The sequence below is a fragment of the Entelurus aequoreus genome, linkage group LG13, assembly GCF_033978785.1.
Source record: "Entelurus aequoreus isolate RoL-2023_Sb linkage group LG13, RoL_Eaeq_v1.1, whole genome shotgun sequence".
Taxonomy (NCBI): domain Eukaryota; kingdom Metazoa; phylum Chordata; class Actinopteri; order Syngnathiformes; family Syngnathidae; genus Entelurus; species Entelurus aequoreus.
This window is the reverse complement of record NC_084743.1, coordinates 17180343-17204215: the sequence shown is the minus strand read 5'-3', so window position 1 is coordinate 17204215 and position 23873 is coordinate 17180343. Positions and strand designations below refer to the sequence as shown.

The following is a 23873-nucleotide window of genomic DNA, read 5'->3' as shown; positions in this document are numbered from 1 at the left end:
GCAACTACGTTGAAAGGCTGTGCAAGATTATTTAAGTAGCTCATTATATGTTCAAAATGTGCATACAGACTTTGACTGTTGATATGGATAACTGACAGTTTGCCTTTCTTATTGATTTTGTTGTGATTTTCATCAGTATAGTATTCACATTTACTTTTGTCCATACAATAAAAAAATCAAAGTCCTGTTCCATATCAAGACTTCTATGTTCATACTTCTATGTTCAGTAATGGTAAATGTTTGCAGCTTCTATAGTTGCATTTAGTCTCTGAATGCAGGACAGTTAGTCCCTGAGTTATGCATTTTTGTTGAAGTAGTTTATTTTACCTCACACTTGCTTTACTGGGACTTTTCAAGCTCCTCAGTTCTCTGCACCATCAGAACCACTGCTTCTTCAAGTGATCCATTACATTTTATGAATACTTGAGGTCCATGTATGGTGTATTTTCTTCATTTTTTTCAGGTATATGGTGCTCTTGATTATTTCTGCATTCTGCTTGGTCTGGTGCTTATTAATACACACGTAAGTTTCCTTGAGCTTTTTTTCCTCTAGAACTGCAATCTTGTTTTTTCTGCTTAAAAATCGGTTTGTCTCCAGTGCTTCTCCTGGGCAACACATGACAAGCTTTATTATCATTACAGTTGAAATCTATTCCTTTTGACTAAAGAAAGGCAGCGATTTGTTGCTCTGTTGAGTTGTTCTCTTCAACCGCAGTATCCCCGCTGCTTGGTTCCACAGCGCGAGCATACGTGTGTGGTTTTACTTGTAACCCAGTGATTATTAGATCGTTCATACGTGAATATTGCTTCAAGTCCTCAATGTGATTCTCAAGAGGTGCACTTTTCTTGTCTTTGTCCTCATTTTTGGCTCAAACCTACTTTACTTCCTCCACCAACTCCAGGATACATTCTTGAGTTTTTTTAACATCTGCGATCTCTTTCCCAAGAAAGTCCAATGACGTTTTCGTCGATATCCACAGCGTCCTCCGCTCCTTTTCTTGGACGCATTTTGATCGGTCCGCTGTCACCGAACTTAGCCTTTTAGCTTGTTGGCGAGCTCCTGCGAGTCACTGTTTTTCCAACCGAACATAGTCAAACCACAGTTCTCCCGCGCTTAGCACTGGCTGACAACTTGTTTTCAATACTGTATATTTTTCCAGGATTAGACAAAAAAAACGAGTCATGCAACCATCCACCCGGAACTGGAAGTCTGACTGCGTAACTTCTGTGTGTTGTATTGTTGTTTATGTAAAGCTCCATTCTGTAGACAAATTCACACGATAAGGTACTTTCTTTGCTGCATATCCTGAACCCAAAGTAGAAAGTCCATGGCATATGCTAGTTGTCGATACATTTTTACATCATATTTTTTTCTCCATCCACCTCTTTGACACTATTTTTCTAAGTGCACCAAATTGAGAAAACAATGCACACTGACTTACTTGACACATACATATTTGGTGTATGTAGTCGTGTTTCTCTGCATACTTTATCCATGCCATTGCTATGTGGTTAAACTAATGTCATTAAAATTGGGCTAAAACATTTACGGTCAATAACCGTGGAGTTATTTAGACTGTTTAGCCGATTGGAGGGCTACCTTCAGCAGCTAGTGGGTCCAAGACATTGTACCCAAACCACACAGATTACCAATAATTATCTAACAACTTACATTACAAGTCTACAAACAAGATTTTGGTAGAAATGTTTCTGGTGGGGGAAAAAAAGGTTCTAAAATGTATATACAGTCTATAAAAAAAGCATCACGAAATCGTCCTTTTTCCTTGTCAGGAGGAACATTAGTTGGAAGAAATACTTAGGGCCTGATTTACTAAAGGTTTGCATGTAGTAAAACACAAGCAAGCTTGATAGCACACGCAAAGCTAACCTATAAACATGTGGAAAGTGAATTGCGCCTGGTAAATGAGCAGAATATGGCGTGCAATCCATTTTGCGTCCATCTTCATTAATATGCCAAATATATGCTGATGGTCAGAACGCCCACAATACTGGAAGAAGATGCATACCTAAATAGTTAGCTAGCACACGCAGCATGGCTGAAGTGGTTGCGGCACCTAAATTAGCATCTTTATTTAGCACGTCTGAAAAATATGTGCAAACTGACAGTTACACACAGGGCTGCCTTAACCCAAGGAAGGCCCTGGGGCTGAGGAGGTTTGGGGACCGCCCCCTAAACTGCAACAGTCCACCCTCCCCCACCACCCAGCCCAAAAACACACTTTGAAAAAAAAGAAAAAAAGATTTTACTTAACAGAACAGCAACAATGCAAAAATATCAACCATTTTAAAAATAATTGTGTTCATAAATACATTTGCTTCACGACGGGTGCATGCACATCTGTGCGATTGTAACAGAAGCCAGTCAACTTCAAGTGCACTGCTGGCCATCCGGGATACTGCCTGTATTTTTGATGTGGGTTTGATCCCCCGCTCGGAGCAGTCGGAAAAAACAATCCTGCCGAGAGAGAAAGAGAGAGAGAGAGAGAGAGAGAGAGAGAGAGAGAGAGAGAGAGAGAGAGAGAGAGAGAGAGAGAGAGAGAGAGAGAGAGAGACCGGCCGTAATTCATTTTCTACCGCGCCACATAGAAACATTAAATAATTTATAAACGACTGCCTTAACTTTCGCCTGTCCCACTAAACAAACCAAAACGCTTGTTTATAGATGTACAATGAAACTCCTCATAGGAAGTTGCCATTTGTTATAACTTTGTGACATGATACAATGCACATTAATGAACATATAAAATATAAATGTGACAGATTGTAGCCAAAGGCTGATTTCCATCTGCAGTCTCCAGCAGGTTGATGGTATAAACTACCATCAACCTACTGGGGATCTCATTGCAAAGAAACAAGCCCAGGGCTCCCACTAATTCAGCGTTGTAGTGAGTTCTATGTTTCATGCATTTATATTTGCAGTATTTATCTGCCACACGTGGAAAGCTGGTCCGTGAAAATAATGCCTACATTAAACTGGTCAGTGGTGCAAAAAAGTGTGGGGACCCCGCACTAAATCACTAGACGAAGCTGAGCTGTTTGTGATTGACAGCTATGAACACCAATCATTGCATTCCACCGTCAAAACTGGGGGCCCCTAACACACTGCTACAGGATCAGTGACGCCGTTGCAACGACAGACGATGGACAGACAAGAATCCTCTGTCCAAGCTGACACACACATATTTGGATCATCGTACCCTCATAGCTATTTCTACATTTTATCATCACGGGTCTGGCAGCTTGACTTTACCTTGTGGTGCTTTTGGGGATCTGATCTGTTTACCACACACACAGGTAGAAGTCACAATAGGTTCAGGTTGGGGTTGCATGGGCTGGAGGAAGGCCACAGTGGGGAAAGGCACTGACTAAATATGGGTCATGGACAATGTTCCCTCTAATTTTTCATGTGTGTGAGCAAACGCAAAAACTCCCTGAGCATTCAGTGGAGCCCATGTGAGCAACATCAGACGTCCACACTGTGGCTACACCAGCAGCACACCTGTCCCAAACCTGACTAAATAACAAGATCAATCTCCATCCATCCATCAATTTTCTACCGCTTGTCCCTTTCGGGGTCGCTGGAGCCTATCCCAGCTGCACAATAATAATACTAATAATAATAATACCTGGGATTTATATAGCGCTTTTCTAAGTACCCAAAGTCGCTTTACATGTTAAAAACCCATCATTCATTCACACCTTGTGGTGGTAAGCTACTTTCGTAGCCACAGCTGCCCTGGGGTAGACTGACGGAAGCGTGGCTGCCAATTTGCGCCTACGGCCCCTCCGACCAGCACCTATCATTCATTCAACATTCATTCACCGGTGTGAGCGGCACCGGGGGCAAGGGTGAAGTGTCCTGCCCAAGGACACAACGGCATGGTAAGAGGCGGGGAGCGAACCTGCAACCCTCAGGTTTCTGACACGGGCGCTCTACCCACTACGCCATGCCGCCCCTAGTAGTAGGCTAAAGTTAAATTATTTAGTATGCACTAATTAAAGGGGCAGAGCTTTAAGAGACATATTAGCTTTTATATTTTATAAGATATATTTTTTGTAAGAACCACAATTAATAAATATATTTCAGTAAATAACGTATTGTTCAAATCTGTATATAAATATGTACATAAAGTGTTGTAATTATATTGTAAAATGGATGGATGGATGGATGTTTAAAACAAAACTGTTATTATTAATTAGTAAGTATACATTTTTTGAGCCTTGGACAAGTCCCCACCTCATCGCAGGGCCAACACAGATAGACAGCAGTGTGTTGACACTGCTGTCAACACAAATGACAGCAGTGTTTAGGCCCACTTACAAAGACAATAACAAAAAATATTGTTTTTCATGAACTGTGTACTTGTATTGTTTGTCTGGGTGGAGGTCCTGCTTTGGAAATAATTTGAACCCCTTTCAGACATTGCATTTAGTTCCCATTAAAACATTCACATGTTGCACAATGAGATGTAAGCAGGGGATCATGTGTACATTCCTGCAACTTCCTGTTTGTAAAAAATATATTTTTATTAGTATTCATTTAATATACTAACAGCATTTCATGATTAATATTTATAAATTAAGATTCCTAATAAATGACACTAGAATAAGCACACATTTGATTGGTAAATCATAGTTTAACGAACTGGAATGACACTTTATGTGTGGTGTTGGAGTTGTCCGACTTTTTGTGTGTCTGTAAATGCATCACTGGCTAAGTGCCATATGTGCATGTGTTGGCGCAAATAAGAAAGAGCGAGCGGCTGCTGTTGATATAACAAAGTTGATTTTGGTCTGGTTTGTACTGCAGAAAATGAACAGTTTTGCTAGATATAATTTTTTTTACTAATGTTTTGGTGATGTGTTTATGGCCGAACAATAAAGACTTTTGCTCAGTAAAGTGATGGGTGGAATTCATGTCCTCAAAGCGTCTCGACAGACGTTACAATATTTGAACAATGATGACGAAAACTGTTTTCTCTGTCGTGTCCGTGTGTCGAAAATTGTTATGCGCTTAGATTTTGTGCGCGGCATATATTTGCCGTGCGCAGAGGATGCTTGAGCAGTGCGCAATTGCACAGGCGCGCACCTTAGAGGGAACGTTGGTCATGGAGGTGTCAGACAGAGAAGGGGACACTCTTGCATGGCTGCTATCCTTAAAAGTGGATGGTATTCACCATCGGAATAATGGTGATGGAGAGACCTCCTCACTGTGGGAGTCAGGGACACTGGAAGAACTGAGAGACTGTTCTGGTGTAGACTTGGGGAAGAAGTGCAGGATGGAGGAGAAGAAGAAACAAGTTTCCGTATGGGGTATGGTCCCAATTCCACTGTCCAAAGTGTGCATTTTGCAGCCAGACCCTGTGGCACAAGAAGAACACTTGAAGTGGCTGATGGAATCAGACAACTGAGGGACAAGAGCAGAGCTCCAACAGCTAGGTAACCATGGTTGAAGTGGCACTGAACATAATTTTAGTGTAGCCTGTGCTGTATTTTCTGGGATTATAAATACACCTTTTGATAATGAGAGATATATTTATGAAGTCAAGTAACAACACATATGCAATAATAACAATGTTTTCCTGGGTTAAGCAACTTAGTAGTATAGTATTATGCAGTCAGGTGACTATTTTACTTGTGTAGTGTAATGCAGTATAATATATACTGTACATGTAGATTGGTAGTATAAGAGAAAATAGCCAATTTCATAGAGCCCACTTGAACCACTGGTTTATTACACATATGGTATTCCGTGTGTCCATCACAGTGATAATGAATGTACATGTGATGACATTGAAATACACATTTAGCGTATTTTATATTTAATATATTCGTATATGTATCGCACTTCTTGCCATTTTGGGTTGGAACGAAGTGATCAATTAACTGCGTTCTGTAAATAAGGAAACACCAGAAGTAGGGCTGGGCGATATATCGATATACTCGATATATCGCGGGTTTGTCTCTGTGCGATATAGAAAATGACTATATCGTGATATTCGAGTATACATTCTCACGCAGTTGCTTTTAGCTGCTGGCATTACACCACAGGCTCCCCTCACTCTTTCCTGTGTCTCCTTCTCACAGACAGACAAGCGCACCTTCTTACATACGTCACATACTGTCATGTCATACGTCACATACGTATACACCCTCGCGGAGCAGTGAGGTAGCAGCATGGGTAACGTTAGCTGTGATGCTAGCGCAGCTGTGCGAGTGGTAATACGAGAGAGAGAAGGTGCGAATCTGGTAACAAAAGAAGGAAGAATTAACTCCCCCAAAAAACAGCAGGGGGTCCATCGTCTGGCGGTGGTTTGGCTTCAAGTGGAAATATGTCGAACAGACAACCGTAATTTGTCAAGTTTGGGGCAAAAGCGTTGCTATAAAAAGTAGCATTACTGCTAATATGTAGCATCATTTGAAAAGTCACCTGCTAGAGAACGAAGAGTGCTCACTCCGCATGTCAACATCTCCGTTCGGTGCCACACCTTGAAAATGCCGAGGCAAACATTTCCAGATCAACACCGTATGAAAAAAATTGTGATTTTTTTAGTTGTGATTTCCTTCTCTGCACGAAAGTTTAAAAGTAGCATATATTAATGCAGTATGAGAGCAATGTTTTAATGTAGACACATAGAATCCTCATACTGCTGTGATTATATGCATCAAGTGTTCATTCAAGGCTAAGGCAAAATATTGAGATATATATTGTGTATCACGATATGGCCTTAAAATATTGCGATATTAAAAAAAGGCCATATCACCCAGCCGTAACCAGAAGGCAGAAAAATGGATTTAGTTGATGGAGCTGCAGTGGAGAATGCCAGCTTTATTCGGACTCCAGATCAAATACGAGTGAGATGGAAGAGAATGAAGCGGGTATATTGCAAGGCAAAGAAGCACATAAGCAAGCTTGCACAGAAAAAGAGCAACCCTCATCTGAAGCAGTATCGGGGCACAAACGGTATTTTCCATCGGACATATAATTTCTTCCATCGATCTGCAGAGCTTACTGAATGAACTTCGAGACAGTCGAAAGTTTTCTTTCCATTCTTAGTCCAAACATTTCTTCAAAACAACTCTCTTCCACCAGTCTTCGCTTTGGATTCGCATTAAGCAATTCCGAGAACCTCTTGGTCGTAGTGTCATGTTCGTGGCGCAATATAGGATCATTTATCAACGTTGCCTGCTATTTAAAAATCAACATGGCCGTCAAAAACATAGCATTATTTAAACTGTGCCAATATTACACCGGACATCAGGTACAACAAAAACTGGGCTGTTGACTCGGCCAAGTCTGCAATCATTAAAGAGCGATTTTTGAGGAGCCACAAAGACACCTTGTTTGGGTGTGACGTCATTGGTCAACCGGATAAGCAACACATTATTCCATGCAAAAAAGTGCCCCCTAGTGTACAGAAGGCACACAGCGTATGACCATTAGTCGCATTAGAGTACCTGGAATTTGTGATTTCACGTGTACGTGTGAAAATACAAAAAACAACTGAGAAATCACACTAATTTGGTGCATGGAAAAGTAGTCATTGACTTGAGATCTAATTAGACTTGGTAATTAGATCTCCCCAATAGAACTACACATGAATACACCAACAGTTCTTCCAAAGTGCCTCCTGTTGTAATCACAGTTCATCTTAAGAGTTGACATTTTCTTGGGAGGTGTTTAGAATATTAGGTGTTGACACATGACCCCTAATCCACACAGAGCTATATAACCTTGTTTAAATGATGTGGGTTTGCAATATAGGTCTTAAATCGGACCGCTAGCATGATTTATCATTATTTTACTTTCTCATTTCATTTCACTTCCATAATGAATCCTTAAATGCCACAAAATATTTAAGAGGGGACCAGCTAACAAATAAGCATGAAAGTGGGCAAAAGTCTATAAACGCCAATACCATTTGTAGGGAAATAATAACAATACAATGCATCCATTAATACAACATTCAGAACATTGCATAAATGCGGAGGCACGAGTACAAAAAAAAATGCACTGACAAAATGTGCATTAGTCATTGATCTAAAAATATTAATGTATTTTATGACTGTGATATTTTTCATATTTGTTCTTCACTTCTGCAAACTGTAAAGTGTAAACCTAAACAAACTCTCAATAATATGAGCAGACATTGCTACTATGAACTTGGGTGGCTTTTTTGGAAATAAATATAATTTAGAGTGATAGCATTTGCAGTCAGCAACAGATTTAAATAGAAAGTAGCAAACAAATCTTACCTACAACAGCATCCTGGTTGGGGGTCTTTGTGAGGGATCCATTTTCACCATCAGGTCTCTGGTTCATCATCTGCATCATGACAATCAACCATTTCCTTTGTGTGCAATGTCGATCATTTGACTTTCAACAGACAAGCTTTTCTTTTTAGAAATTGTAGTAGAATTTCTGACCTTTGACCTATAGTTCATGTCTGTCAAAAATGTATGCTCATTTTGATTTCTCTTCCTCTTCTGTGGGACAAAAGTGAACTTTAAGTCGTGCCAACCTGTCTAACTGAATGTGTTGACTGTCTAAAAGATTCGAGTTGTTATGGAACAGATAGGGAAAACAAAACAAGACATTGACGCACTAACAAGAGAGATAAGAAAGGGATAAAGCCTAACGAAGAAAGTGTTTTGGGCGCCATCTTCTTTTCCATGGTGACGGGCGCGCCCGGGGGGGAAACTTTCTGTGTGCTAGACAACTCAACCCAACCATTGTACCATTTGATTATGAGTAAAATAAAACTCTTGTGTTAAATCTACTTTGGTTCTCATTGACAACCTGGACTTTCCACTACAAAATTGGCGTCACGAACTAGGATGGTCCAGAACTCTGCAAGTCAACATCCGACCCGGCTTCTCTCTCAGGCAGACAACGCTTGCACGCGCGCATCTAATAAAAGGTAAGCTATTTTGCTTATTGTGTAAAAGTTGTCTGTCTGAAGAGAAACGGGATCGGTAAGATAAAAACTGAATTTTTTTTTCATAAAAGATAGTTCTCCAAAAAACAACCTAGACTGAGGCATGTGTTGGTTGGTTTGAGTTGTATTATATGTGATCATTTGTCTGTGTGTTTGTTGAAAACTTGTAATCTCTTGTTTTTAACAAATGGGGATTGTTGATAGAATTTTGGTGGTTTGGAGTGTAGAAGCATAGACGATGTGAGACGAAAAATTTCTTGGCAAGTACATGGTTAGCCGGAGTTGGACACAGCGAAATTTAAGGCAAGGTTGGCTAAACTGATGTGACATTTGGCCCACACAAATTTATGACGTCTATGAAGGTCCTACGTATCTGTCTATGTGGAAGCTGCAGCCGGGTAAAAAGCCTGATATAAGGTGAACGTTCAGTGACTCCGGTAGAGGAGATCAACTGAGCCAAGTTGTCACGAATTTGGAAATTTGCTGCAGTATAGATGGATAGAGTAAGGGCTCCATATGGTAGAGACTTGGTGAAACTATATGGACTGACCAGACACGATGTACTGTAGAAAGTGAAGGGTGATTCCTGGAAATTCTACAGCGCCTTAGGCTGTTATCCGTGTTGGTCAGGAAGGAAAAGCAGGATTTGCTCCGCTGAATGGGTTAATCGCCATTATATGAGTAAAAATGACCTGCGTGTGTGTGTTATGAGACGGCCGATTCCACAAAAGCACGCGTGCATTAGTTGTTTATATTGGTCCGGACCAGGGGGGAGTGTTTTGTGGGATAAAAATGTGTGTTTTTAAATTTATATATATATCTGCGTATTTTAATAACTTTTGTGTAGCACCTGGTTTCTTATCTGTTTTAATTCTCCCTCATGCTTTTGTGAGAGTTCCCTAACGCTTTTTTCGCACCCACGCTGATCTGCAAGAGCTGGAAAATTGTTGGTTATGTGTGTGCGTGTGAGAAAATAGACAAAGTTATGTACAGAAAACACATGAGTGAATGATCCATCCATATAATTATTTTCTTTCGCTTATCAAGAGGTTGGATCGCGGAGGCAGCAGCCTAAGCAGGGAGGCTCCCCCTCGTGGGCGCTGCGAGCTAATTCCAGTCATTTGAATTTGTTTTTAACTATACTGGTGATTGTGACTGTGCGATATTACAGTTGTTTTACACACTGAGATTTTGAATACGGGAAAAAAGGCTCTTGCTCGCTGGTAAATTCTCTGTGTGTGAGTGACTGTGTGACGCATATAAAAAAAAAAAAAGCTGGGAGACATTTTGAGATAAGAGTGTGTGCGTGTGACGAGGCTGTGTGAATGACAGCTGCGTGAGGCATTAGTTCGAAGAGGAGTGACACTGATAGCATTGAGCTAGGTTAGCATTGAGCTAGGTTAGCATTGTGTTAGCATAGCATTGAGCTAGGTTAGCATTGTGTTGGCATAGCATTGGGCTAGGTTAGCAAAAGTTTGCTTACGGAGGCATAGTAAGGCTAGGTTAGCATCTAGCTTGGCATTACCAAGTGTGGTTAAACAGTTATTCTCGGTCTGTAGAGTGTGGTAGTAGTAGGTGCTTGCTAAGTCCAGTAAAATAATAGATATATGGAAAATTACACGGTTAATTATCAATAAATAAATACGGATTGTGGGACATTGAAACATTGTTTAATTCATCATTCATTTATATGTCTAGTATACTTTTTTTTAATATTGAATTTAAATTTGATAAAGATAAATTGATCATACATTGACATTTTAATTTTTTTTAGGAATAAACACACAATCAAATAAAAGTTAAATTTATATTCTAATACATCTAAGGGCATCTGTGAAACATAGAGTCTGAGGAAGTACAGATAAGAGCCACTCAGCGCCATTGTCAAAACAAAACGTAGAGAAGCGTTAAACAAATTCTAATCAGAAGGAAGACAGACCAAAATATGAGAACTTAAGTAAACAGACAGCAAGTAAACCAGAAATAATCATGTAAATAACAAAGAAAGCAAATTTCTATGTGACATTGGTGCATGTAGAATTACAAATAGAGAATAAAACTAAATGGAAATAACTGTCTGGAAGATGAGCATGACGTCATGAATTGTGCTCGGGTTAGTAATAGATAGATAGATAGACAGATAAAACGTTATTGATTCCTTCAGGAGAGTTCCCTTTGGAAGAAGAACTAAAAAATAAACAGTAACTAATAAGGGTATAAATGGAAACAAAATAGATTCTATTAAAAGAGAAACTAGGCATTAACGACCATGATATAAAAAAAAAAAGTATTGCACTGTTATTGTTTTGCATTCCCTGTCATTATAGCCCCCCAAAGAGGAGTAGTACAGTGTAATGATGTATGAGACAAAGGATTTTTCATAGGCTAAACCAGTAGTTCTCAAATGAGGGTATGGTGTTTCCGCCCGGACAAAAAAGGGAGGTACTTGAAGGTATGCCAAGGGGTACCTGAGATTTTAAATATTTTAAAATGCAGACAATAAAAATAAACACAGTACGGACGTTAAAAGTTAAAATATTAAAAGATTTAGCTGAAAGATAAGGAGAAACGTGAATAAAAACATTCCTTTGTTTTGGAGAATATCACGCACAGCAGGAGGTCAGAGTGCAAGCATGACAGCTTGCTCGCGCCTACTGATAGACAAATGATAGGTTAAATTAACTTATACATAATCTTTAAGTGAATTAAAAGGGTACTTAAATACACATGAAGTAGTACGTGTAATCTTTGAATTAAGGTTATTGATTAGCAATTAATGGGATAGTTAAGACTGTAATTTTAAAACATGATATGCAAAATTGAACTAACCGAGAGGATATGAAAACGATGGGTGTACATGTTTTGAGTTCCAAATTCTGGAGGAAAAAACCTCAACAAAACGTAAAACCATACAGACGGACTTGGGTGATAGCCACGGTTGTGCTAGGTCAAGCGAGGGTGGAAAGGATATGCAGCCGGGGGACTGCCAGCTTCTCTGAACAAGACAAGCTCCAAGGTGTAGCCAGAACATGCTCACAAAAAATACAGGTGTGACAGCAGGACGAACAGCAGGATACAAACAGACCCCTGCTGGACATAAGTGTCAACGGACAATGTTCAACACAATCTTTGAAGCATTCCTTTGTGGTCAACCTGCACACACCTTGTAATGACCTGCTTACGAACTGTGCCCTGACAATTCAATACCGCACAGAAGGAACTTCCTGATGTTGCCTGACAGCACGACATCAGCTGACAACTACTGGGGACGCCTCCCAGGAATGAGTGGAAGACGGGGACTGCTCCAACTGTCCTAGCACTGGCTGACGGAGGTGCGTCCGTGTGTCCTGCCACCCAAACCGCCAAAGTGTATGATCACCAATTAGACGACTCATAATAGGAGCCTTTTGACTCTTATATATGGTGGGACTCAAGGTATGGCCGCTCATGTGAACTATCCTTACAACAATTAGAATGGTATAAGATGGACAACTAATGACCCACATTGTTCCCTCTGTCCTGCCTACGAAACAAAAAAAATTTAGGTCAAATGATAAAACAGGGCGTAGCTGCCGCTGATTGAACCGATACGCAAATCAATTATTTCGGTTGTCTGTTAAAAACATAGCTATTGGTTGCAATTTGGACATTTCTGCTGTAGGCTACAAAGAGCTAGCAGCTACACAACAGCTGAGCTAAAACAAAATTTAGGCATATCAAATATTTATAGTTGTTTATTACATACACAAAGTCGCAGAGAGACAGAAGTCTGTAGAAAGTATTCAGTAACAAACGTGTCCGCATTAATAAACTTTCTACCACAGGAAATATACTGAACAAATACAGCAGTTACTGTCAGACTCTAATCCGGATTACCTTGTCTATCAGAGACATGGTTAAAACCCACAACACCTTTACGTTCTAATTAATGTCCCGGGGGACAAGATTACAGAAAAGACAGATCGAGTGACAAAGGGGGGAGGAGTTATGATTTATGAAAGGGAAAACATTAAAAGTAGATCAATTTGAGTATGTTGAAATTAAAATCACATTTTCCTCAGAAATGTATTTCAAGGTAATTGTAGTATACCGACCGACCACAGCTAAAGACATTTTTCTTGATTCATTTTCAGACATCCTCAAACAGCATAGTATGACAGAAGTAACGTCATGGAGGACGTTAATCTGGACTGGTTAAATAAGACGCGTAGAAAGAAACTTAAGGATATTATAAACGGCTTCTATATGATACAAAGGATAAGCAGCCCTACTAGAATTACAATTGGATGACAAAAATTAAAGAGAACATCTGTAAATACACGAATACAAAACCAGAAAGAAGAGTGCTAAAATAAAAATACCATTGGATTCTAATAAAGACATGAGGACTCAGCTCTCATAAGAGCAATTATAACAGGTCTAAATACAGATCGTATGATTTAAAAGTTTGGAGGAACAAAAGTTACAATGTTTATGCGGAAGTCTAAGGCTGACTTTCACTTAGAATTAATTAAAGCTGCAAAAAGGAACAATAGAGAGTTATGGAAAACCAGATACAAACTTACGGAAAGAGAGCAAACAAAAAACAACACTATAACATTAAATTTTGATGAACATTTCATCCAGTCTGTACAAACCCTGAATAAAAAATCCCTCAAAATCAGTGCAAATAATTGTCATTTATTCAGGATGGACTAATTTTAGAATTAACAAATGAAACAAAGTTAAACAAAATATTCGCTGCATTATCAGACTCACGATCTAGAGATATATATATGGGTTGGACACTATCTTCCTAAAAACATATAAGGATTGTATTATTGCTCGTATAACAACGATTGATAAATAAATCAATAACGGAAAACACTTTCCCTACCACGTGGAGAAACTGCTACTATAATTAAATCCATAAAGCAGGAAATAAAGAAGACCAGAACATGTACAGACCAATTAGCTTTCTCCATGTTATAACAAAAGGAATAGAACATTTGAAATTAAAAAGTGGCTTTGGAGCAATCAAGACTGCTCACACGTTCAATAAGAGGGGCATTATGTTGACACATCAACTTAATGAGTATTATATTTATCTATGAGAGCATTTTTGTTGTAAATTGTGAGGTATGGCTGTTAAAATCTTGGTTGTTGTTACGAATGATGACAGATGTGAACAAGAGCATGTATTGTCTTTGTGTGATGATGTAATTAAGGTGTGCTTGTATTGTATGGTAAGTATGTGTCCATGAAGGGGCATTTGGTGACTTTTCTTATAATTGAATACATGCTACAGTATGATTATTTTTGATTAATTATTGATTATTATGAATGTATATATTTATTATGATTAATTAGTGTCATAATTTTATTGCTTGATTTGTGGATCCCCTTAATTTAGGTAGCCAGGGACTACAGATGGAAAGTAGCTATTTAGATATAATCTAGTACAGAACATATCTGTTTCTGAACTTAATGTTTCTGTGCATTGTCCCATCATAGATAGACTAAATTAAATACAACTATTTAGTGAATTATTGAGGCCACAATAATTCACTAGGTGTTGTGAAATATCAAAGTACTATTGCAAAAGCGAACAGTGACCTCAAACATGACCTGTCCTCCGCCTCTGTTCTTGCTGCACTTGACTATCAGCTGCCTTTTCTTTTTCTTGGATGTTTCTGAAACTACTACTACTACTACTACTATTACTATTACTATTACTGCGACTAACACTGTCCCTGTGAGAGGGACAGAGGGGGGAGGTGAGTTTGGATTGGGTCAAGTTTGAGCGTGTTGAGGTTTTATTTAATCGATATGATCAATCCGGTACAAGGATAAAGGAACGTAATGATTGAGATTGACAATTGCAGTGGTTGGCGGAAGCAACCCCAACCTCAAAGGAGGGTGCCAATTCAGTAATTAAATGTTTTGTGAATTATCTAATATCCCGACATGGTTTCCCCAAAAAGATTAGGTCAAACAACGGCACCCATTTTAAGAAAACAGGTTATCATCTTCAGTCACAAGATCAGCACTTCTCAGGACCAGCAGCTTCCTAGGAAGGTGGAAAGACCATGAGACCAAAATGGTAAGTTTGCAAAATGTAGAATTTGTGTGCCAGTTCCTCTGTGCAGATTTGAGGATGAAAGCAGCCACTCCAGATTCCCTTGCACTCGCTAAGAGGGGCACGGTCAAAGCCGATCCAGGACCAACACCCGATACCTGACTGGAAGGAACCGAGAGGAGAGACAACACCTTGCCAGCGATGACGAGAACAACTAACGTTGCCAGCCAATGTGTCCACCGGGACTCCAGCAGCTGTGGAAAGAAGTGTCGGGAGTGCCGAAGCAGCGAGGAGGCGTTGAAGCAAGCCGAGGGCCTGGACCAAAGCCCCACGCCCCATACTCTGCCCCAGCCTTCCCCAAAGCCCCATACTTTTCCCCAATTTCGGCCAGCACGGACATGCCATTAAACAGTCTGCCCAATGGACTGAACCACACCCCAAGAAGAGACAGAGACAGACTGTTTGAGTGGATCTCTTTCTTCACCAAGGCAGCCAAAAGCCCAACGAGGTGTCGGCAGGCCACCAGCCTGAGGCACCACCGAGCCATCCATACGAGCACTAATCGAACATGGACTCATACGAAATTCAGTTGTGTGTACAAAATCAATTGGTAACTACATTCATTGCAAATGCCGGGAAAAATAATAATGCAACAGCTTACAGTCATAAGTCTATATTAATTCTAAACCAGATCTTCTTTGATTCATTATTAATGTGAAAATACATCTTGAATAAGCATATATATATTCATCTAATTATGTTCATGATCAAAGTATTTTGGTATTACGTTACTAACTCAAAGGGTAGGCCACTAATTGTGTTCTGTGAGATGGTTTTACTGCAGGCTGGTAACAGCGATCGCTCTGAAGGAGGGTCATAGACGGAATTTTTGCCTCGTATAAAAACATTGAGGTTTTTGCCTCTATCTGCGGTAGAGATTTAATTTAGTGGTCTATATCAGAAATTGTTTTGGTCCAGGGTCTTAAGACCCTGGAAGGCGGGTATGTAGTAGAATTTCTGACCTTTGACCTATAGTTCATGTCTGTCAAAAATGTATGCTCATTTTGATTTCTCTTCCTCTTCTGTGGGACAAAAGTGAACTTTAAGTCGTGCCAACCTGTCTAACTGAATGTGTTGACTGTCTAAAAGATTCGAGTTGTTATGGAACAGATAGGGAAAACAAAACAAGACATTGACGCACTAACAAGAGAGATAAGAAAGGGATAAAGCCTAACGAAGAAAGTGTTTTGGGCGCCATCTTCTTTTCCATGGTGACGGGCGCGCCCGGGGGGGAAACTTTCTGTGTGCTAGACAACTCAACCCAACCATTGTACCATTTGATTATGAGTAAAATAAAACTCTTGTGTTAAATCTACTTTGGTTCTCATTGACAACCTGGACTTTCCACTACAAAATCTATTCTTTGTTGTTCCCTCTTTGCAAGCAGTTAACTTAAAAGTGGAGTAAAAAGTGGAAAGAATAATCAAGTCAAAGCCAAAAGGTGGAATCTGTGTTAATTCACCTGTGCGTCCCCAATGATCAAATCATTTTGCCCTGGTGTCTCGTTAAGGGGAACTCCAGGGCAGGGTAAAGATATGCATGCCCGTACAGCATCATGTGACTTTCTCCTTCCTACAGAACTGAAACAAAGTCAATAGTCAGCATACTATGTCATTGAATAAATACTAATAAAAAGCTTTAACTAATAACTCTGATCTTTGAAAACTTGCTTGCCTTGCCTTGCACCTGAAACTATTCTCTAAATTACAAGCTGTTATTGCTGCATGCTAACAATGTATGTCCCTTTCTTACCAGTCTTTTCTATCGCTTTTTTTCCTGTCCTTCTTTTTGTCAATTTTTGTCTGCTTTCCTCCGAGAAGTGATGTAATCCTTTGATCCTTTCGGTCTTCTTTTAACTTTGGTGCATCGGTCTTCTTGCTGCTTGGAACAGGAAACTTACCCTTACGGAAACCAAACCAGCTGGCCAGGGTTGAAGGAGAACTTTGCTTCATTTCACTGCTTCTCTCCTGTTGCTGAGACTTTTGCAAATTCTCTTCTATGCCCAGCATGACCTTCTCTTCTATCGTGGTGATTGTACTTTGTCTCTCCGGTTCTTCACAGACCAGTTCCCCAAATGCGTTTGAAAATTGTTGCTCAATCTGAAGGCGTCTTGCCTGTTCACGTTGGTGTTTGAGACTATGAAGTCTTTCACTTGACAACCCCACATGTGAAGGAACTGCCAGGCCTTCTTCAATTAGGAAGTGGTTCAAAAGAGATTGGTTCATTGGGAAATTATAGCTACTGGAGCAGCTCATACTTTCTGGTAGTACATCAACAAAAGAGTTCAAGGAGCTCCCTGAGTGTGTTTTGATTTGGGTGCGGAGTTTCCCAGATCGGTTAAAGCTCAGTCTATCCATGTAGCGTGCACCAAAGCTCTTGCTTCGAACTTTGGCCCCATTCATGCCCAATACTGGCTTAAGTGGGGGTCTGTCTGACACAGAGACTGACCGTTTGAACAGCCAGCCTTCCTCATCAAAGCCCCAATCTAACATCACGCCACTGTCTGAAGTAATGTGAGGACCACAAGGCTCAGAATTCAGAGAATTACAGCGAGTCTCAATCTTGCTTTGGGCTTTGTTATGAGCTCCATATTCATTGGTCATCGGATCACGAATATAAGTTTGAAATGTCTGGATGCCTTTAATAGACGGGTTTATGTCATCTTTGTCAATTGAATCATGAAATTTTACATTAAGAGGGATTTCTACAAAACTGGATGTGGAACTCTGACAGTTATTAGTGACACTGGGGTAGTAGGTATTTGGAAGGGTCTGAGGCATAACTTCGGAAAGTTTTGGCTCACTAATGCTCTCCTGAAATCTGTGTAAGATATTCTGACCTGGTAATATTGTAGCAGAAATATCTCCACTGCGACATATCACTGTTCTCTCATCTGATAACGTGGCTGATTCCAGTGCGTCTTGAACTGGAATGACTGACATCCTTGATGAGTGAGTTTTGAAGACATGTGCAGGGGCCTCTTTTTTAGCATAACATATTTCAAAATCCAATTGCGTGGGTAAGTATTGATTGTTCTGTGCAGTGTTGCTGTATATTGTCTTTTCATTCTGAGACTGAACTGCAGATGGATTAGTGCATACAGAGTGAGAAGCAGTTCTACGCAGAAGTGAAGTTGTCCGACCGGGGGGTGTCGGTGGCAATTTAGAAAGATGTTCTGAAGAAAGAACATCAGAAAGCAGTTTTTGAGGTTGTTTAGGGGCACAGGGTAAATTATCATAGGTCCTTTTTTGAACACAGTCACTGCTAGATGGAGCTCTGGCTAATTGCAACTCTATCGATAGATTTTTAGAACAATCATCACCCACAAGAGGCTTTGATGCTAAATAATGTTTAACAGGTGAAGCAAGAGGAGAAGGCTGTTGTATACGCTCCAGAGACTTGCAACTAGATTGTGCAATATTTCCATCATTTTCAACTTCAGGACTTGACCCATGCAGTTTAGCATAATTTGACATTTTGTTTGAAGCACTGTGTCCAGGTGCATTGGAGTGTCCTTTGGATTTGTGAGCCCTTATAAGATTCTGATGTAGAGGAGAATGAACACGTTTATGCCTTTCTGCTGCTCCATCTGCACTCTTGCTACGGATAATTAACGCCTTCCTTGCTGAGTCATTAAGAAGAGGTTTAGGTTTTTGGATTCTTTGTGGAGATTTCAAAATCCCATGGTCCTGGTTTGATTGGTTTCTGCACTGAAAAATTTCCACTGAAGAGCTGTGTTGCCTTGCTTCGCTCACACAAATTAAAGCTCTTGTTGCAGAATGTGGAATTACTATATTTGAATCGCTTGTCCTTGTTTCACCATCAACTGCAGGTCTGCCCTTTTGTCTTTTCATGTGATCCAGTCGGGATTTACGGTCGGTAGATCTTTCTTGATTATTATTACTATTACTTAATATTATGCCGGAGTTCTTATATTCTTCTTGTGACCCTTCATTGTTTTCTTCAGACTGTGTAAGACTTGCTGTTGGGCTTTCACTGATTGGCATTGCTGGGCCCCCCAAAAACGTTAAGTTGTCTGAAACAGGGGAAAGGACAATGTTAAGTGTTATAGACTCCTCTTGCAAAATGCTGTCATCATCTGTCATCATTTTATAGTATGAATTTCTTACTTTGTGATGTATGAAAATCATTTCTACTTCCATCAGAGTCAATGGCAGCAATCCCACCTTTGACATTTTTCTTTGTCTGGTCTGATGTTGTCTTCAGTGGGTCGGTCTTGACATCAAGTGAATAAATGTCATCATTAGAGGCCATGAAATCATTGCAATGTGGCACAGATGCAGGGTAAGATTTATCTTTGGGGCTGCTCCTCTGAAGGCTTTTAAGAGTATGTTCTTCCTTCCATCCAAAGGCTTTCTGCTTAAAAGGTACATAATAATTACTGGATGATTGATTGATTGTAGCACACTACAAGACAGGAAATTAAAACATTTGTTAACTGCAATGTTTACATACAATATACCTTATTTTTAGGAATTACAAAGTATTTAACATTTTAATTGTAGTAATTACACACAGTGCTGTGGATTCAGTTGGAATAATCATAGATGAATATCATAATTTTTTAATTTCCATTAGTCATGTCTCACTTTGTGTGAGCAAAGAGTCAAGACAGACAATTATTTTGACTCAATAACCACATTGTAGTAGTAACAATGTGTCTGAGGCCTGGTGTGCATGCGTACGTGTGTGTTTTTGTGTATATATATATATATATATATATATATATATATATATATATATATATATATATATATATATATATATATATATATATATATATATATATATATATATATATGTACATATATATATATGTGTATATATATATATAAATACACATATATATATACACACACATATATATACACATATGTACATATATACATACATATATATGTGTATATATATACACATACATATGTATGTATATACAAACCCCGTTTCCATATGAGTTGGGAAATTGTGTTAGATGTAAATATAAACGGAATACGATGATTTGCAAATGCTTTTCAACCCATATTCAATTGAATGCACTACAAAGACAAGATATTTCATGTTCAAACTTATAAACTTTATTATTTTTTGCAAATAATAATTAACTTAGAATTTCATGGATGCAACATGTACCAAAGTAGTTGGGAAAGGGCATGTTCACCACTGTGTTACATGGCCTTTCCTTTTAACAACACTCAGTAAACGTTTGGGAACTGAGGAGACACATTTTTTAAGCTTCTCAGGTGGAATTATTTCCCATTCTTGCTTGATGTACAGCTTAAGTTGTTCAACAGTCCGGGGGTCTCCGTTGTGGTATTTTAGGCTTCATAATGCGCCACACATTTTCAATGGGTGACAGGTCTGGGCTACAGGCAGGCCAGTCTAGTACCCGCACTCTTTTACTATGAAGCCACGTTGATGTAACACGTGGCTTGGCATTGTCTTGCTGAAATAAGCAGGGTAACGACCAACCATGGTAACGTTGCTTGGATGGCAACATATGTTGCTCCAAAACCTGTATGTACCTTTCAGCATTAATGGCGCCTTCACAGATGTGTAAGTTACCCATGTCTTGGGCACTAATACACCCCCATACCATCACAGATGCTGGCTTTTCAACTTTGCGCCTATAACAATCCGGATGGTTCTCTTCCTCTTTGGTCCGGAGGACACGACGTCCACAGTTTCCTAAAACAATTGAAATGTGGACTCGTCAGACCACAGAACACTTTTCCACTTTGTATCAGTCCATCTTAGACAGCGGTCTCAAACATGCGGCCCGCGGGCCAATTGCGGCCCACGAGACGTTATTGTGCAGCCCCCACCTTAATATGACAGTTTAATGTTAGTGCGGTCCGTGAGTTTTAAATGAATGGCACTTGACAGCGCTGTGTGCGGAACTGAAGGAATCTACCAATCATGGTGTGGTTTAAGGCTCTCGACAATATCGAGGGCGTGCTGTGATGGCACTGCCTTTAGTGTCCTCTAGAACCTGTCACAGCATCTTCTTTTTCTCCATACTAACAGCGTGCCGGCCCACACACATGTTGTATGAGGCTGCTGCTGACACACATTAGGTATTGCAAGACATACTTGAGGAACAGCCATACATGTCACACTGAGGGTGGTCATATTGTATTTTATATATTTTTTAACACTGTTACAAATATGCGCCACACTGTGAACCCACACCAAACAAGAATGACAAACACATTTCGGGAGAACATCCACACATAAACACAACATAAACACAACAGAACATATACCCAGAATCCTTTGCAGCCCTAACTCTTCCGGGCTACAAAAACACCCCCGCTACCCCCAACCCCGCCCACCTCAACCCCATCTCCCGAATTCGGAGGTCTCAAGGTTGGCAAGTATGCATTGACGTCACTTGCGTGATGCAAGCAGAGAAACATTTTGCCGCTTTTCCACGACACACACGCACGCTCTTCTTCCCTCCCTCCCTCGCTCGCCCGCCTGCTCGCTCCCGCCCCCGTTGTAAACAGTCCGGGCGGGGAAAACTTCCAAAGAACTCCGCCGAAGGAGCGAGCGACAATACAATAGTGTGGTGCACTGGACCCCAGCGCTGATACTCTGACAGAGAGTCGCTGGGCGAATCAGAGGTGTAACACGTTAGCGGTGATGTTAGCCCGTTCGGGGCTAATTGTGCTACCGTGACTGTAAACTCCACGGCGGTAAATTTGCTGGTAATGTTTTACTTTCAGCCTTAAACATGACACATAATGTCTGTAACTTTACTAGCTCCTGTAATTTCAATAAACCCGAATTAATAAATTATATGTTAGTGTGTTCTAAGTAATCTACTTTATGAATAATCCTTATAGCTCTTTTCTGTAGTTGATACAGAGAAAGTTGCGGTGCACAGCAAATACAACTTGAAACGTCATTATACATCTAGACATGCTATAGAGTATGCAAAATACCAGGGAGATGAGATTCCGTCAAGAAAGCAAGCAAAAAGAGCGATGCAGCAGTCAAAGCTAGCTACATGGTGAGTGAGATGGTTGCTAGGGCGGGAAAGCCATTCAAAGAAGGTGAATTCATTAAAAAGTGCATGTTAGATTTTTTTTAAGAAATCTTTTCTTGCGGCCCAGCCTCACCCAGTTTCTGCATCCAGTGGCTCCCAGGTAAATTGAGTTTGAGACCCCTGATCTTAGATGAGCTCAGGCCCAGCGAAGCCGACGGCGTTTCTGGGTGTTGTTGATAAACTGTTTTCGCCTTGCATAGGAGAGTTTTAACTTGCACTTACAGATGTAGCGACCAACTGTAGTTGCTGACAGTGGGTTTCTGAAGTGTTCCTGAGCCCATGTGGTGATATCCTTTACACACTGATGTTGCTTGTTGATGCAGTACAGCCTAAGGGATCGAAGGTCACGGGCTTAGCTGCTTACGTGCAGTGATTTCTCCAGATTCTCTGAACCCTTTGATGATATTACGGACCGTGGATGGTGAAATCCCTAAATTCCTTGCAATAGCTGGTTGAGAAAGGTTTTTCTTAAACTGTTCAACAATTTGCTCACACATTTGTTGACAAAGTGGTGACCCTCGCCCCATCCTTGTTTGTGAATGACTGAGCATTTCATGGAATCTACTTTTATACCCAATCATGGCACCGACCTGTTCCCAATTTGCCTGTTCACCTGTGGGATGTTCCAAATAAGTGTTTGATGAGCATTCCTCAACTTTATCAGTATTTATTGCCACCTTTCCCAACTTCTTTGTCACGTGTTGCTGGCATCAAATTCTAAAGTTAATGATTATTTGCAAAAAAAAAAAAGTTTATCAGTTTAAACATCTAATATGTTGTCTTTGTAGCATATTCAACTGAATATGGGTTGAAAATGATTTGCAAATCATTGTATTCCGTTTATATTTACATCTAACACAATTTCCCAACTCATATGGAAACGGGGTTTATATATATATATACATATTTGTGTGTCTACATATGTACATATATACATACATATACATACATATATATATATATATATATATATATATATATATATATATATATATATATATATATATATATATATATATATATATATATATATATATATATATATATATATGTGTGTCTACATATGTACATATATACATACATATATATATATATATATATATATATATATATATATATATATATATATATATATATATATATATATATATATATATATATATATATATATATATATATATATATGTATATAAAAATGTGTATATATGTATATATAATTTTTGTGTAATGGTACACAAAAATTTCGGTTCGGTACGTACCTCGGTTTAGAGGTCACGGTTCAGTTCATTTTCGGTACAGTAAGAAAACAACAAAATATAAATTTTTTGGTTACCGGTATTTATTTACCAAATTTGTAAACAATGGCCTTTAACATTGGGAACACTATAATAATTCTGCCCACGTTAATCAACATTAAACTGCCTCAAGTTGTTGTTGAGAATAAATACACTGTCAAAACTTTTCTTTTACCTATAAAAAGTGCAACATTAAACAGTTTCAAGTCAACTTGACATGCTTAACATGCTTAATTTATTACAGCATTTGGGAAGCCTGTAGTTGATTTTTATTATGTAAATGTTATATTTTTATCAACATGTGATAGCAGGGACCCTGCCATTTAAAACTAGGCTGCTGCATTTCTAATGATTAATGTAACTATAGCTGAAAAAATGGTACAATAGCAATAGGAGAGACTATTCATCCCTGAACACCATGGAGTTCATGT

At 39.4% G+C, this 23873-nt stretch overlaps 1 protein-coding gene across 5 annotated transcripts in view; it reads right to left on the bottom strand.

Annotated features, from left to right (window-relative positions):
• Nucleotides 1-1727: 1727 nt before the first annotated feature.
• LOC133663205 (uncharacterized) overlaps nt 1728-23873 on the bottom strand; it is a 100534-nt gene continuing 78388 nt past the window's right edge. Inside the window, exons 7-12 of one of the 5 annotated variants that reach the window (XR_009828261.1) lie at nt 19209-19458; nt 16831-19114; nt 16541-16658; nt 8278-8347; nt 5111-5382; nt 1728-2476 (exon numbers count right to left, since the gene is read on the bottom strand). Coding sequence is in view for 3 of the 5 variants with exons in the window: in XM_062067498.1 (XP_061923482.1) it covers nt 5195-5382; nt 8278-8347; nt 16541-16658; nt 16831-19114; nt 19209-19458 (2910 nt within the window). In the remaining 2 variants the exon portion in view is untranslated. Of the gene's footprint in view, nt 2477-4386; nt 5383-8277; nt 8348-16439; nt 16470-16540; nt 19115-19208; nt 19459-23873 lie in introns of those variants that run through there. The other 4 variants (XM_062067500.1, XM_062067499.1, XM_062067498.1 and 1 more) reach the window with 4 other exon arrangements.